Below are 13,772 nucleotides of genomic sequence, written 5' to 3' on the forward strand. Positions count from 1 at the left end.
GTTTTTCCTACTTATTGCAAAATATGAAAGCTTCTACATTATGTTCAATGTGAAAAGAAAACTTTCAGATAAATACACAACAAAAATAATTACAGTCATAATGTTTATTTGTCTTAGAAATTAAGTTATAGAGAAATAAATCACAATGGCCCTTTGAATTAAATGAATCAGCATGACCATCAACCATCCACTTACACTAATCATAGATTAATATTGTCCTATTTTCTGTTCTTCACACTTTGTCATGATCTCCACCTGGATTGTACGACTCACCTACACACTAGGTAATTTATAATGACCAATAAATCTACCAATTTGCACATCTTTGAGATGTGGGAGGAAATTGGAGCTCTTGGAGAAAACTCTCAGGGTCACAGGGAAGACATGAAAATGCTTTGCAAGCAGCATCCGAGATCAGGATTGAACCTTGGTCTCTAGGCAGCAGTTCTATTAGCTGTGCTTTTTTTGTCAGTTCTTCCATTGGCATTTGCTCCTGATGTATAGTCTCATAGAAAGCTTTGGATTAAATGGGTTTGAACAAGGGAGCTGACTTTTCATTGCATGGGTATCGTGACATCTGAACTTAATCCTGACCTTGTATGATATCTACAATTTTCCCACTGTTTTGGGGAGCAGTTATTCTGGGAGTGTTGCCTCCCTCCTTTAGAAAAGCAATCCTTTTTTACATTTCTGCTTTCCACATTATTCAGTCAGAACTTTCTCAAGAACAGAGATTAGTCATAACTCAAATAACATTGGACAATGAAGATTTTGCTTCCTGGATACTTTTGGATTTATCTTATGGGTTTGAGGCTGCTGATCATGAAAATTGCCATGAAATTTCCCTATCATGTTCCATTTTTAAAAATTGCCTATATTTGTTATTTCTATTCATAACTCATGAATAACTGATTAACTGATTAGAATAACTGATGCCAAGAATAAGGAAGGCCATTTTGTTGGTCCACAACTCAAACAGGTCTTTACTGACAGGCAAGTCAAAGAATGTTGTGGCATCAGAGAAAATCGCGTGGGAGGCATTTAAAGATTATGAAAATTTTCTTGGCAACTGTAGACCACCAAACTATGTGCAGTTGGTTTTGCATGCTTCAGGCATTCAAAACCATGAAGTGCAACATTATCACTGAAGTTTTATTTTCTGAATTCCCACTTACTTCCTTGCAATCTTGGTGCTGTCAGTGATGAGTATGGTGAAAGGTTTTACCAGGACATTGTGGTCAAAGAGAAATGGTATTCGGGCAACTGGAATCCATCAATGCTGGCTGATTATTGCTGGACACTTAAGCAAGAAGCCTCAGACACCGAATACAGATGTATTATCAACAAAACATTTTTAGCTTGAACTATTGCAAAGCATCAGCACCATAATGCAATTAAATGCATTATATTTAGTAACATTTAATTTCTTGTGTTTCCAAATTCCTATGCGACACAAGTAGTCTGAAATTATATTTGTGTTCAGCTTCAAACAGTCTTATAAACAAGAAAAACAATTCTGAAGAAGCAATAGTTTTGAAAAAGTTTGTTGTCCAGTGTAAATATCAATTTAAAGTACTGACCTAATTTATAGTCAAGAAAGTGATCTCAATGCACAGATCTTGATTGTCAGGATTTGGAGGTAATTAGCTGAATATCAAGATTTTGCACATTATACTCGTCAGGTTTGATCTCTAAACTTTTCCATTGCAGTTAGGTTGTCCCTGCTAGATCTTTCTGGAATGTGTTCTAGTTCATTGTTCCTTTCTGTCTGAGTTACTGCTTTCATTCATCACCCAACTTTATCTACTTCTCTTTTTTTAGTTATGCATCCACAGCACATAAAACCTTAACAACATTGGCAGTATAATTACTGAAGCATAGTGTGCTAATTTCTATAACATACAATGTCAAGGAATGCTCTTGCCTCATTTCTTTCTCAAACCAAATTACAATTATCCAAGTTGAGTTACCAGCATATTTGGCCATGATATCTTCTGGAACTTCCATATGCATGAGCTGGAGTTTAGGTAGGAGAGAGACATAGAGAAGCAAATATGATAGGGGTCGCAGGGTTTCAGGGGAGGTCTGAAGCAAAGAAAGTATTAAGGCAGTAGTTATGGGTAGAGGGAAATATAGTAAGGGTTTGGCCAAGATTGTATTTGTTTGTGTGTGTGTACGTACTCTCAGTGGCCACTTTATTAGCTACACCTGTACACTTGCTCATTAATGCAGATATCAGCCAATTTTGTGGCAGCATCTCAATGCATAAAAACATGCAGACATGGTCAAGAGGTTCAGTTGTTTAGTTAAAGCATCAGAATAGGGAAGAAATGTGATCTAAGTGACTTTGACTGTGAAATGATTGTTATTCACCAAACTCTCATAGTACTTCATCATGTTGGATGTAAGTGCTACTGGACTTTGAGGCATGTTATCGTATTTTCTTAGGCGCAGGTGTAATTGAAGCCTGCTTGAAGCAGGTGGGTACTTCAGACTGCTGAAGTGAGAGGTTCTTCGGGATGCTCCTATTTCCTCCTACATTATACTTATAATTACAATATACTTACAAGACTTATAATTAGGGTCAGTGAGTTGTGGTTTGATTTGATGCAAATAATGCACTTCAGTGTATGTTTCAATGTACATGTGATAAAGAAAGCTAATCTTTAAGCATATGGTGAAAGCAAGTGGGAGTTATTGTGAGATGATAGCCATTTCATTGAGGTTTCTGCAGATTCTGCTTTGTGTTCCTGTTTTTCTTTCATTCAGTAATGGTTTAAGCATTGACATGCTCTTAGCACTTAAGAAGTTCGCAGTTGGCTAAATGGAAAAGTGGCAAATGGGTTGTTCAAGGTTCAAAGGTTCAGTTTATTATCTAAGTATACAACTCTGAAATTATTCAATTCTCTGGGTAGCCATGAAACCAAGAAAGAAAAGAAAGGCAGCATGATCATCAACCCCCAAATCCCAGATAAGAAAAAATAAACAAAAAATGGAGCAGGCACATCAACCCCCAAATCCCTCTTCCTGCAGAAAAACCAAGCAAAATGGATCAGGTACATTGACCCCAAATCTCTCCTGCACAAAAAAAGAGAACAAAATAGATCAGACACATCAACTCCCAAATCCCCAACCCACACAAAAAAATTAGAAGATTGGGCGAAAAAGCAGAATACAAAAACTAAGACAGAAAAAAATATTTTATTGTCCAAGTCCATATCCAAAACACAGAAAAATCTGGGGAACACTCTCTGGGCCCAGTGGCAGACCTTTTGCTCTCCGGTACAGATCAACCAAAAGATAGGCAGCTGGTGTTCAGCCTTCATACTTGCTTTGGTGCTTCATTCACCCTTGTCGCTTTTGTCGGCAAACAGTGAAAGCTTTATAATTGGCAAAATGTAGCCAAACATTGGCTTGTGCCCTGTCTTACAGTCTTCTCGCTATGAGGTACGCTCATGCTGCCTCTGCCTCTCAGGATCTCGGAGACTGCAGAACACTGAAGCACACAGACAATGACCAATCAGCAAAACACAGTCTACAACAGTTCCAGAATCACATTCAATACAAGAAATAAATGTAAAAGACATAAAAGAAGTTTCCATGATCTATCCAGAAGATGTCAACCAAAGGAGAGTTGTACGCAGGTGCTATCTTGCTGATGCATTATGAAGTAATAAGTGTGGGAAGAAGAAACAAAGCAGGATACAATAAACATAAGAATCTTGAAGTGGAGGGACGGAAGAATTTGTTCCATTCCTTAGACTCAGAAGATAGTAGGCCATTAGATAGATACTTAAGCAGTCATTTGGGATATTTTACTTTATTAATCATAGCATAAAAGCAGACAGGTTAAACTAAGACCTTACGTACTGACTGTGCAATTATGAAAGAATTTGATAGCATCTGTGAAGGCATAGAAGGGATTTAAATGGATGTTGCCAGGTTTGGAGAACAGGTTGGTTGTGAACTTTGAACTTTTTTTGCCCTCCAGTCTCTATTTCACAAATCTGCCTTTTTTGCCTTTAAACACATGCAGTGATTTGGCTAGCATATGTTGGGCAGGCATTCATGATCCCTTGAGAAAAATTCCATCTCATTTTCTGAAAGGTTGCAGAGCTGAGAACTTAATCCCAGATGTGCTCTTTAAGGCTATGAAGTGAGAGTTGAAAAGATGAATTAGATGACATAGCTTTCCTTTGCTAGCACTGAGATAAATGATGAAATGGTTTTCTTCCATACCATTCTATTGAAATTGTGATTAGCCACAGAATAAACCACATGATCAGTATGACTAGTCTGTACTTGACAAAGCTGAGGGAAATTGGAAAATTACTGAAGGCAGGCTCACCACAGTCCCTCGGGCAAATTGTCATGGAAAATAATTGTCATAGATATATACTGAGTTAAGAAATGGCACTATGTACAGTGTAAGCATAAACTGAAAGAATGTGAGCACTTATAATGCACATATTTTAACAATATTACATTATTCCCCTTACTTTATTTTTTAGGTGGTTTGATAAGTCATTCACTTTCATTGTGTTTGCAAACGGCAAAGTGGGATTGAATGCAGAACATTCCTGGGCTGATGCACCAATTATAGGACACTTGTGGGAGGTAAAGAAACTGTTTACTTCTTCATAAGATGAAACTGAGTCAAGTGTCCTGGCAACATCACCAGTGCTGCTATCCATAATGCATTGGCCTGCATCTTTATTCAGACAACAGTTGCATGGGAACTCTAGAATATAATTTTATTATTGATTAATTTAACCATTGTGTTTGGAATTATCTGAAAAATGATGCAAACTGGGATTGTTTTCCTTGCAGCAAGTTAAGGGTTATTTAATGTAAAACATTCAAAGGATTTTTAACAGAGTAAATAATTTTAAAAGAAACAGAAATTCAAAGCAGTCATTGACCATTTGATTTTTCATGCGTGCTCTATCATTCTGCAGCAGAGGATTGCACAAGTTGACTACTCTTTGGATGAAGAAAATTCATATCTCGGTCCTAAATGACTTGTCTTGTATCTTTAGTCTGTGATTCCTTGTTGGTGATTTTCCCTTCGTTGCATCTAGTTTAGCAAAGCAAAGTGTGCCCTAAAGGCTCCCAATACAAGCTCGGGCTGCTTAGAAATTGGATTTAATCCTCCTTTGATGTTCTGAAAGCTTGCTGCAAGTAATACTGACACTCCTTCCCCCACAGTAAGCCAAGAATACCTGGGAAGATGCTCCCTGAGATTCAGTGGGGTTTTGCTACTCCTGATGGAATTTCTTTGGAAAATTTGTGGATATAAAGTTAAAAGAGTACAGAGAAAATTTACAGGGTTGCTTTTGGAACTAGAGGACCTGAGTCAGAAGGAAAGATTGAATAGGTTAGGACTTTATTCCTTGGAACGTAGAAGATTGAGGGGAGATTTGAAAGAGGCATACAAAATTATGAGGGGTGTAGATAGAGTAAATGCAAGCAGGCTTTTTCCATTGAGTTTGGGTGGGACTACAACTAAAGGTCATGGGTTAAGGGTGAATGGTGAAAAGTTTAAGATGAACATGAGGGGAAACTTCTGGAGAGAGTGTGGAATGAGCTACCAGTGCAGGTGGTGCATGTGACCTCAATTTCAATGCTTAAGCGAAGTTTGGATAGGTATATGGATGGTAGGGGTGCTGGTTAATGGGAGTAAGCAGTTTAAGTAGTTCAAATGGACGAGATGGACCAAAGGGCCTGTTTCTGTGTTGTACTTTTTTATGATTCTTTGACACTATACTCTGGTGTTGAGAACTAGGTAATGAAGAATTCTTCCCATAGTAACTACAGTGGTGCAAGAGAAAAGGCCTACATAGAGGTGAGGGAAAATGTGAGGTATTCAGGAGATACTATTCTCCAGTGTTTCTCAGCATCTCTCTACACAGTTCACTGAACTGATCAATAACTGATGTGCAAGTGGCTCCAAATTGCTGTGGACTGGTTTAATTAACAGGCCAGTGGTTACTGGTGTGTGGGAGGGCATTTGTTAATAATTTAACAAATGCTGTGTGCATCACATGGCTTTTTGCAAGTTAATAATGAAGGCTGTAGATATTCCACAAAATTCCAATTCCAGTGAGCTTTGGAGAAAACATACTCTAAACAACTAGCAGTTAAGATGAATCCTGCATTGAAATGACTAAACTAATTTCCCAATACTGTAGTTACTAGTTGACCTGGAAAGAAACACAACCATGACATTACATGCACTGAAGTATATGTAAATTAAAAAAGCATAACTGAGTTCATTTTCTAGACATATGATTTTATCAATATGATTCTTTCTTTACACTTGATCATTGACGTGTGACTTGGCACAGCACTTCTGGACAGAAGTTTCATGAAGAATGTCTATGCTAAGGACCATTACGTAGGATTGTAAAAGTTGTGAATGGATTAGGAGAGCTTTCCACAGTGGGCTGTTAATTATATGCAAATCCAAGATGAAAAATAATTGTGGCTGTAAATGTTTTCTGTCTAATAAAATGAAACTGCCAGTTCAAGTATCTGTATATGTGTAAGTGATTGCTCAAAGCAGCATTGAACCTTTTGACTTATTGCAAGTGATATTTGTTCCACTGTGCAAACATTCAACAAAATGAAGTCATTCATTTTCATAGCTCTCAAAGTAAACAGCATTTTAATAATTCTGATTAATGGCCAGTAACATAGAAATTCTAGCAATATTTCTAAAATTGCACAAAATTGGTCCAAACTTTCAGGATGTGACCTAACTGACGTGTCTTAACTAACTGAGTTCAGTACAAAAAATAAGCACTCAAGATGAAAAATCAAAGGCCGAAGCTTGATAGAATATTCTGCTCTGAGTGAGGAAAAAACTGCCTCCTTATTTTTCTGGTAAGTTCTTTATGAATCCCCCTCTAATACTTCCAATATCACCCATTGCTAAATAATCAGTTCGTGTGGCATCTTTTGAGCAATTTTATCCGGTTGTAATTATCCGTTTTCCCTCGCGAATTTAGTAACTTGTTTAAAATTGGTGATTCTTATACTTCACACAAAATTTATGTCAGAAACTGATCTTGTTGTAAAGCTGTCTGTAGATTTCAGGGTTATGGGATAACATTTTGGAAGATCTTTTGACACACTGGTTCTAATTAGGTATTAAAAAAATCCACTTGTATACAAGACACAAAATGCTGAAGGAACCTAGCAGGGCAGGAAGCATCTATGAAAAAGAGTACATTCGATGTTTTGGGCCAAGACCCTTCATCAGGATTCATGAAGGGTCTTGGTCCAAAATGTCAACTGTACTCTTTTCCATAAATGCTACCTGGCCTGCTGAGTTTCTCCAGCATTTTGTGTGTGTGTTGCTTGGATTTCCAGCATCTGCAGATTTTCTTGTTTGCCACTCATATGCAGCATGTGTTTGTAGTCAGCAGAATTGGAATAGTTAGGGGAAATGGGAATAATAACTAGCAAATAGATAATATAACAATGACATAAAGACACAGTAGCGCAGCAGCAGCTTAACAGTATTATGGTACTGGTGACGGGTTCAATTCCTGATGCTGTCTGTAAAGTGCTTGTGTGATCTGCCATGACTGCATGGATTTCTTTCGGGTGCTCCAGTTTCCTCCCACATTTCAAAGAACTACTGGTTAGTAGGTTAATTGGTCACATGGGTATAATTGGGTGGCGTGAGCTTGTTTGGCTGGAAGGGCCTGTTACAGTGCTGTAATTTCTAAATAAAAATAAATAGTAAAAGACAGTATTAGGAGAAATAGGAAAATAATCTTTTTGGGATAAAAATTATTTTACTGTGCTTTGGGTGCAGAAACAACCATTCATTGTCTCGATTGGTTCAACACCTTAGGGTATTGCTTGTAGCTCTCTGCTGCCTGCACACTGCAATTAGATATGGGGAATAGATAGCCCTCTTGCTAGTGACAGTCATATTTCACAGATTAGAAAAGCAATTATAGTTACTTGAAATGTGATGGATTTTTGTATTAGCAAATATCCTTAAACAATTAATTTTACATCAGCCTTATAACATTAAACATTTCTGCCATGTACTTGTTAGTTGCTTGAATGAAACAAGGTATTCTCCTCTCTCTACAGATGATTCTTCCAACCTTAGCATTGTGGTTTCAAAGAATTTTGCCATGAGAGGATGTTCGAGTGGATATGCAGAAAAAATCCTTGCAGTGTAAAAACATGACTTTTGTTCTATTTTCATATCAGTTGTTGAATAAAACTTTATAATAACTTATTTTTCTGTGTCGTCTTTCATTCATTCTGTTCATATTGCATTTGTATTTTTTAGTGCATTGTGTGATTTTGACAGTTCTACTGTATATGTTTTGGAATATCTGTACTGCATGCCTTCTTTCATTGTATATCTCTGGTATCATTTTGTGTTCCTTATCATTTGAGTTTGAGCTATCAGGAACTCACTGAGCTATCAAGCATGTAACTTGCGGAATGAAATTTTGCAGCTATAAGCTAGAGTAAATTACCTCAATTAGTAGAACTGAGAAATTTTTGGTAAAGCTGCACGCTTGCTTTTACTGTTTTGGAATAGCAATGAATTAAGAGCTTTTCTATTGGAAAAGATGGAAACAACATACATATATAATATTTATAAAGTATGTAAGTGTTCCAGTGGTACATAGATCATTGGCATAGAATTCCTATTATTGGTATTGAAATTTGACTTAAAAGTACATCTTTTCCTGATGATTGGTTTAAGTTTTCAGTATTTTTTTCTTGTCATGGTATACTGCACATTTGATACAAATCAATAAACTTAGCTATTTCTGGAAAATTTCAAGTAGCATCTGGCAGAACAAAGGTTCGGGTGGGGGAAAAAGATTTGCCATGACGGGTTGCATAATTAATAATTTCGAAATTGCCTCAAATGATGCGGAGATCTTAGAACATTTTATAAGGAAGTCAGAGTTAGGAGCATTGACAGGATGATGGTTGAGGAAGAGGTAAACAGCATAATTTGGGTTTAGTATGAAAGCCACAATCTCTGGCAGTCTTGGTTCATGTCCACTCACACTAATGAGGCTTGATAGTCTATTAAATTCAGATATCCAATTCTGTTCTTAAGTAGCATTGCCACATTTCTTAACTGTAACCCTGTTGGATCTTTCTCCCACCCCATGGCTCAGTTATAACATTTCACTGCCTATAATAAAAAGCAGCTAATTTCACATACCAGAAACTAACCCTGGCACCTTCTGACCATAATAATCCCCTGTTCTATTTACCAGTAAGCCATCATTAGATATTTGGTTTTGTCAAGTGTGGATGGTCATCCTAGTTGGATCTGTCAATTTTAAATGAGGCAGGATAATTACTGGACCACTTAATTAGTTATGTGTAGTCTTGAAAGTGTATGTTTCAGATCAGACATAGGGAATTAAAGCTATCATACTATGTGATTAATTATTAATTGTAATTTTATGAATTTATTATGTTATTTAGATTTACTAATGGTGTCAACTCCATGCATTTTTTCATTTAATTTTGATTTCAGTTTACTTTTCCTCTTGTGGCTCCCATATTCTGCTTCTTTGTTGTTCCACAGTATGCCTTGGCCACAGACACCTTCCAACTTGGGTACAAAGACGATGGTAACTGTAAAGGTGATCCAGCTCCAAATGTGTCGCCACCACAGAGATTGCAATGGGACATTCCAAGTGAGGTGAGACCTTTAATTTCTGCTTCTTCAATCTTGTCATGGGGAGTTCTGTCTCAAACACAGTAAGACATCGATAACAAATTGATGGCTTCAACAATGTTAACGCCATTCCATGTCCCACTTGGTCAGGACCTAGGCATGTAGAAGTTTTGCATCATTGAAGATTGTGGGTCTGTGCTAAGCAGCAGTGTGGACTGCCTTCACTACCTATACCTGAGTAGCTCAGGAATAAAAAAAAGTCCAACCTCTACCTAGCACAGCTGTTGTTGGGTAATAAAGGACATCCTTCCTAACAATAATGAACAATCATTTTAAAATGAAATGATAAACAGAGGAAGCTGAAGTTTTGAAATGAAAAGAGCAACCCAATAGAGATAGCTAGGAAGTCAGGCAGCATCTGTGAATTTAAAGCGTATCCATGAACAAAGTATTCTGTAGTTCTAGTTTGTCCCAGCAGACATTCATTTTCATGGGGACATTCTCTTCATGAATGCTGCTTGACTTCCCATGTTAAACCTGGAGCCAGCTCTACAGGCATGCCTCACAGCCTGAGTGCCTTGGCTTGTCCTAGTGCTGGAAGTAGGAACTTTAGCAGGAAAATTGGGCACATCAGCACAGGTCTGCCGTCATGGACAAGGTGAATGCTGGAAATTAAATCTTCTCAAGCTCATCATAACAAAACTGAGATGCAACCGATCCTTACTTTGTCTACTTTACACCCACATGGCCTGTACCCTGGCTCTCCCGAGACCTTTGACAGTCATTCCCATGTCAACCGAGGCCTAACGTCAAAATGAACTGGATCTCTTGGTAAATCTTTTGGGTGGACAGCTCGCTTAGATGTTAGTTGTTCAGATTCTCCCCATGTACTTTAAGCCTGTCATATCCTTCAATGCCAATGTGAGAACAATTTTGGGAATGAATTTAGCTCTTTAATCAGCATGGTTAACTTCACTCAACTCAACACTGAACTGATTCCACAACCTGAACTGACTCGCTTTCAAGGCTCTACAACTCGTGTTGTCAGCGTCATTTGTTTGTTTATTTATTTTATTTGCACATCTTCTGCACATTGGTTGTTTGTCAGTCTTTGTGTGTAGTTTTTCATTGATTTTATTGTATTTCTTTGTTCTATGAATGCCTGCAAGAAAATGAATCTCAGGATGACATATACATACTTTGGTAATAAGTTTAGTTTGATTTTGAATTTTAATATCATACTTGAAGACATATTGGACATACTTGGGTAACTATGTTACATCCTTGTGGATTGATTAAATTCAGTGACAAGCAAATTGTTGTCATCAGTATAACTGATTTTGCTTCTTTTCCCTTCCATCCCTTTTTCAGTGCCAAGAAGTAATCATGCATTCATTGAAGGTGGCACAGAAACTGGCTGACGACGTTGATTTCTATGCATTCCCATTCACTCGGTTTGGCAAAGGTATGATTAAGAAATGCAGAACCAGTCCTGATGCCTTCATCCAAATTGCTCTGCAGCTTGCCAACTACAGGGTAAGAACAAAACAGAATCAGCAATTTGCTCAGTGGAGATGAGTTTGTGATGATAGTTAAGAATAGCAGAAAAAGATTCAACCCAAGTAGTGATTTACTAGCAACACACTAAATGCTGGAGGAACTCAGCAGGCCAGGCAGCATCTATGGAAAAGAGTATAGTTGATGTTTTGGGCCAAGAGCCTTAATCAAGAAAAAAAGATGAATCAGTGGTAGAAGGTTGGCGGGGGTGGGGGTGGTGGAGAAGAGGTGAGGAAGAAACATAAGATGATAGGTGAAACCAGGAAGGGGAATGGGTAGGGTAAAGAGCTGGAAAGTTTTTTCTTCTGTTTAAATTGCCTTCCTGAAGTTGCGGGAAATTTCTATTCTTGAATCGATTATCAAGTGCTGCAACTCAGGAAAGATTTTTAAGTCATCTAAAATTCACTTGAAAGAATGAGACCCAAAGGGAAAACACCACTGGTTTGGAAAATGAACTGTTGATTTGAATTAGAAGTTAATTGGTAAAAGAAATACAGGGCTGGAGAAGAAAGGATCTGATAGGAGAGGACAGAACGCCGTGGAAGAAAGAAAAGGAGGAGGAGCACCGGAGGGAAGTGATGGATGGGTAAAGAGATGAGGTGAGAGAGGGAAATAGGAATGGTGAGGGGGGGGCATTACCAAAAGTTCAAGAAATCAATGTTCATGCTATCAAGTTGGAGGCTACCCAGATAGAGCATAAGGTGTTGTTCTTCCATTGGCCTCATTATGACAGTACAGGAGGCCGTGGACTGGCATACCAGAATGGGAATGGGAAATTGAATTAAAATGGGTGGCCACTGGGAGATCCTTTTTCTGGCCAGTGGAGCGTAGGTGCTCAGTGAAGCGGTCTCCCAATCAATGTTGAGTTTCACCGACATACTGGTGGCCACACCAGGAACACTGGGTACAGTAGATGACCCCCAACAGACTTAGGTGAAGCGTCACCTCACCTGGAAGGACTGTTTGGGATCTGAATGGTAATGTCGATGGTGTAGGGACAGGTGTTGCACTTGTTCTGCTTGCAAGGATAAGTGCCAGGAGGGAGAACAGTGGGGAGGGATGAATGGGCAAGGGAGTCGTGTAGGGAGCAATCCCTGTGGAAAGCAGAAAGTGGGGGGGGGGGGGGAATGTACTTGGTGGTAGGATCTCGTTGGAGATGGTGGAAGTTATGGAAAATTATGTACTGGAAGTGGAGGCTGGTGGGACAAGAGGAACCCATCCTGGTAAAGTGGCGGGCGTATAGGGTGAGGGAAGACATGCATGAAATGGAAGAGATGTGGTTAAGGGCAGTGTTGATATTGGAGGAAGGGGAGCCCCTTTCTTTGAAGAAGGAGGACATCTCCTTTGTTCTGGAATGAAAAGCCTCATCCTGAGAGTAGATGCAGTGGAGACAGAGGAGTTGGGAGAAGAGAATGGTATTGTTACAAGTAATGGTGGAAAGAGGTGTAGTCCAGGTAGCTGTGAGAGTCAGTGGGTTTATTATAGATATCAGTAAATTAGCTGTGAACAAAGGTAAAGACAGACATCAAGAAAGGGGAGAGGGTGTCAGAAATGGACCAAGTAAATTTAAGGGCAGGGTGCAAGTTGGAGGCAAGATTGATGAAGTCAACGAGCTGCAAGAGTGGTAATGGAGGGGAACTGGTTAGGTCTGGTGTCAAGAAAACATTGATTTCTCAAACTTCCAGTAATACTCTTTCTCCCCACCCTCCCCCCACCATTCATTCCCATTTCCCCCTCTCACCTTATCTCCTTACCTGCCCATTATTTCCATTTGGTTCTCCTCCGCCTTTTCTTTTTTCCATGGCCTTCTGTCCTTTCTTATCAGATTCCCCTTCTCCAGCCCTGTATCTCTTTCACCAATCAACTTACTAGCTCTTTACTACACCCTTCTTCCCAGTTTCACCTATCACCTTGTTCCTTCCTCCCCTCCCACACCTGCTAACCCTGATGCCTCATCTTTTTTCTCCAGTCCTGATGAAGGATCTTGACCTGAAACGTCAACTGTACTCTTTTTCATAGATGCTGCCTGGCATGTTAAGTTCCTCCAGCATTTTGTATGTGTTGCTTGGATTTCCAGCTTCTGCAGATTTTCTCTTGTTTGTGATTTACTAGTACAGTTTTGACAGGGACCCTAAAGTCTATTATTTTATAGCCATACAAAGCTATGCAGAATTTCTCCCATTTTGTTCTGATTTTAATCTGTTAGAATCACAGAGCAATACAGCACATATACAGGCCCTTTGGTTGAGCAAGTCCACACTGATCAGCGTTCACTCAGCTTGTCCCAAATTCCTGCATTCAGTCCACATCTCTCTGAGCCCTGCCCCTCCATGTACCTATCCAAGTGCTTCTTAAATGATACTATTGTACCTGGCTCAACCATTTATTTAGGCAGCTTGTTTCATATGCTCATTATCCTCTACGTCACAAGTTCCCTACCTTTTTATGCCATGGACTTCTCCCTTCTCACTCCCACAGATATTGTTTGATCCCCTCAGTTCCTCCAGCAGATTTGTCTCTCCCAATTCTCCTG

The 13,772-nt window shown here is 38.9% G+C and overlaps 1 protein-coding gene across 4 annotated transcripts in view; it reads left to right on the top strand.

Moving 5' to 3' along the window:
* LOC140719184 (carnitine O-palmitoyltransferase 1, liver isoform-like) overlaps positions 1-13,772 on the top strand; it is a 118,738-nt gene that overhangs the window by 71,746 nt on the left and 33,220 nt on the right. For all 4 annotated transcript variants that reach the window (XM_073033617.1, XM_073033620.1, XM_073033618.1 and 1 more), the window contains exons 12-14: positions 4,512-4,617; positions 9,590-9,706; positions 11,054-11,218. In XM_073033617.1, the coding sequence (XP_072889718.1) occupies positions 4,512-4,617; positions 9,590-9,706; positions 11,054-11,218 (388 nt within the window). The remainder of the gene's footprint in view (positions 1-4,511; positions 4,618-9,589; positions 9,707-11,053; positions 11,219-13,772) is intronic.

The sequence above is a fragment of the Hemitrygon akajei genome, chromosome 31 (genome assembly GCF_048418815.1).
Source record: "Hemitrygon akajei chromosome 31, sHemAka1.3, whole genome shotgun sequence".
Lineage (NCBI taxonomy): Eukaryota > Metazoa > Chordata > Chondrichthyes > Myliobatiformes > Dasyatidae > Hemitrygon > Hemitrygon akajei.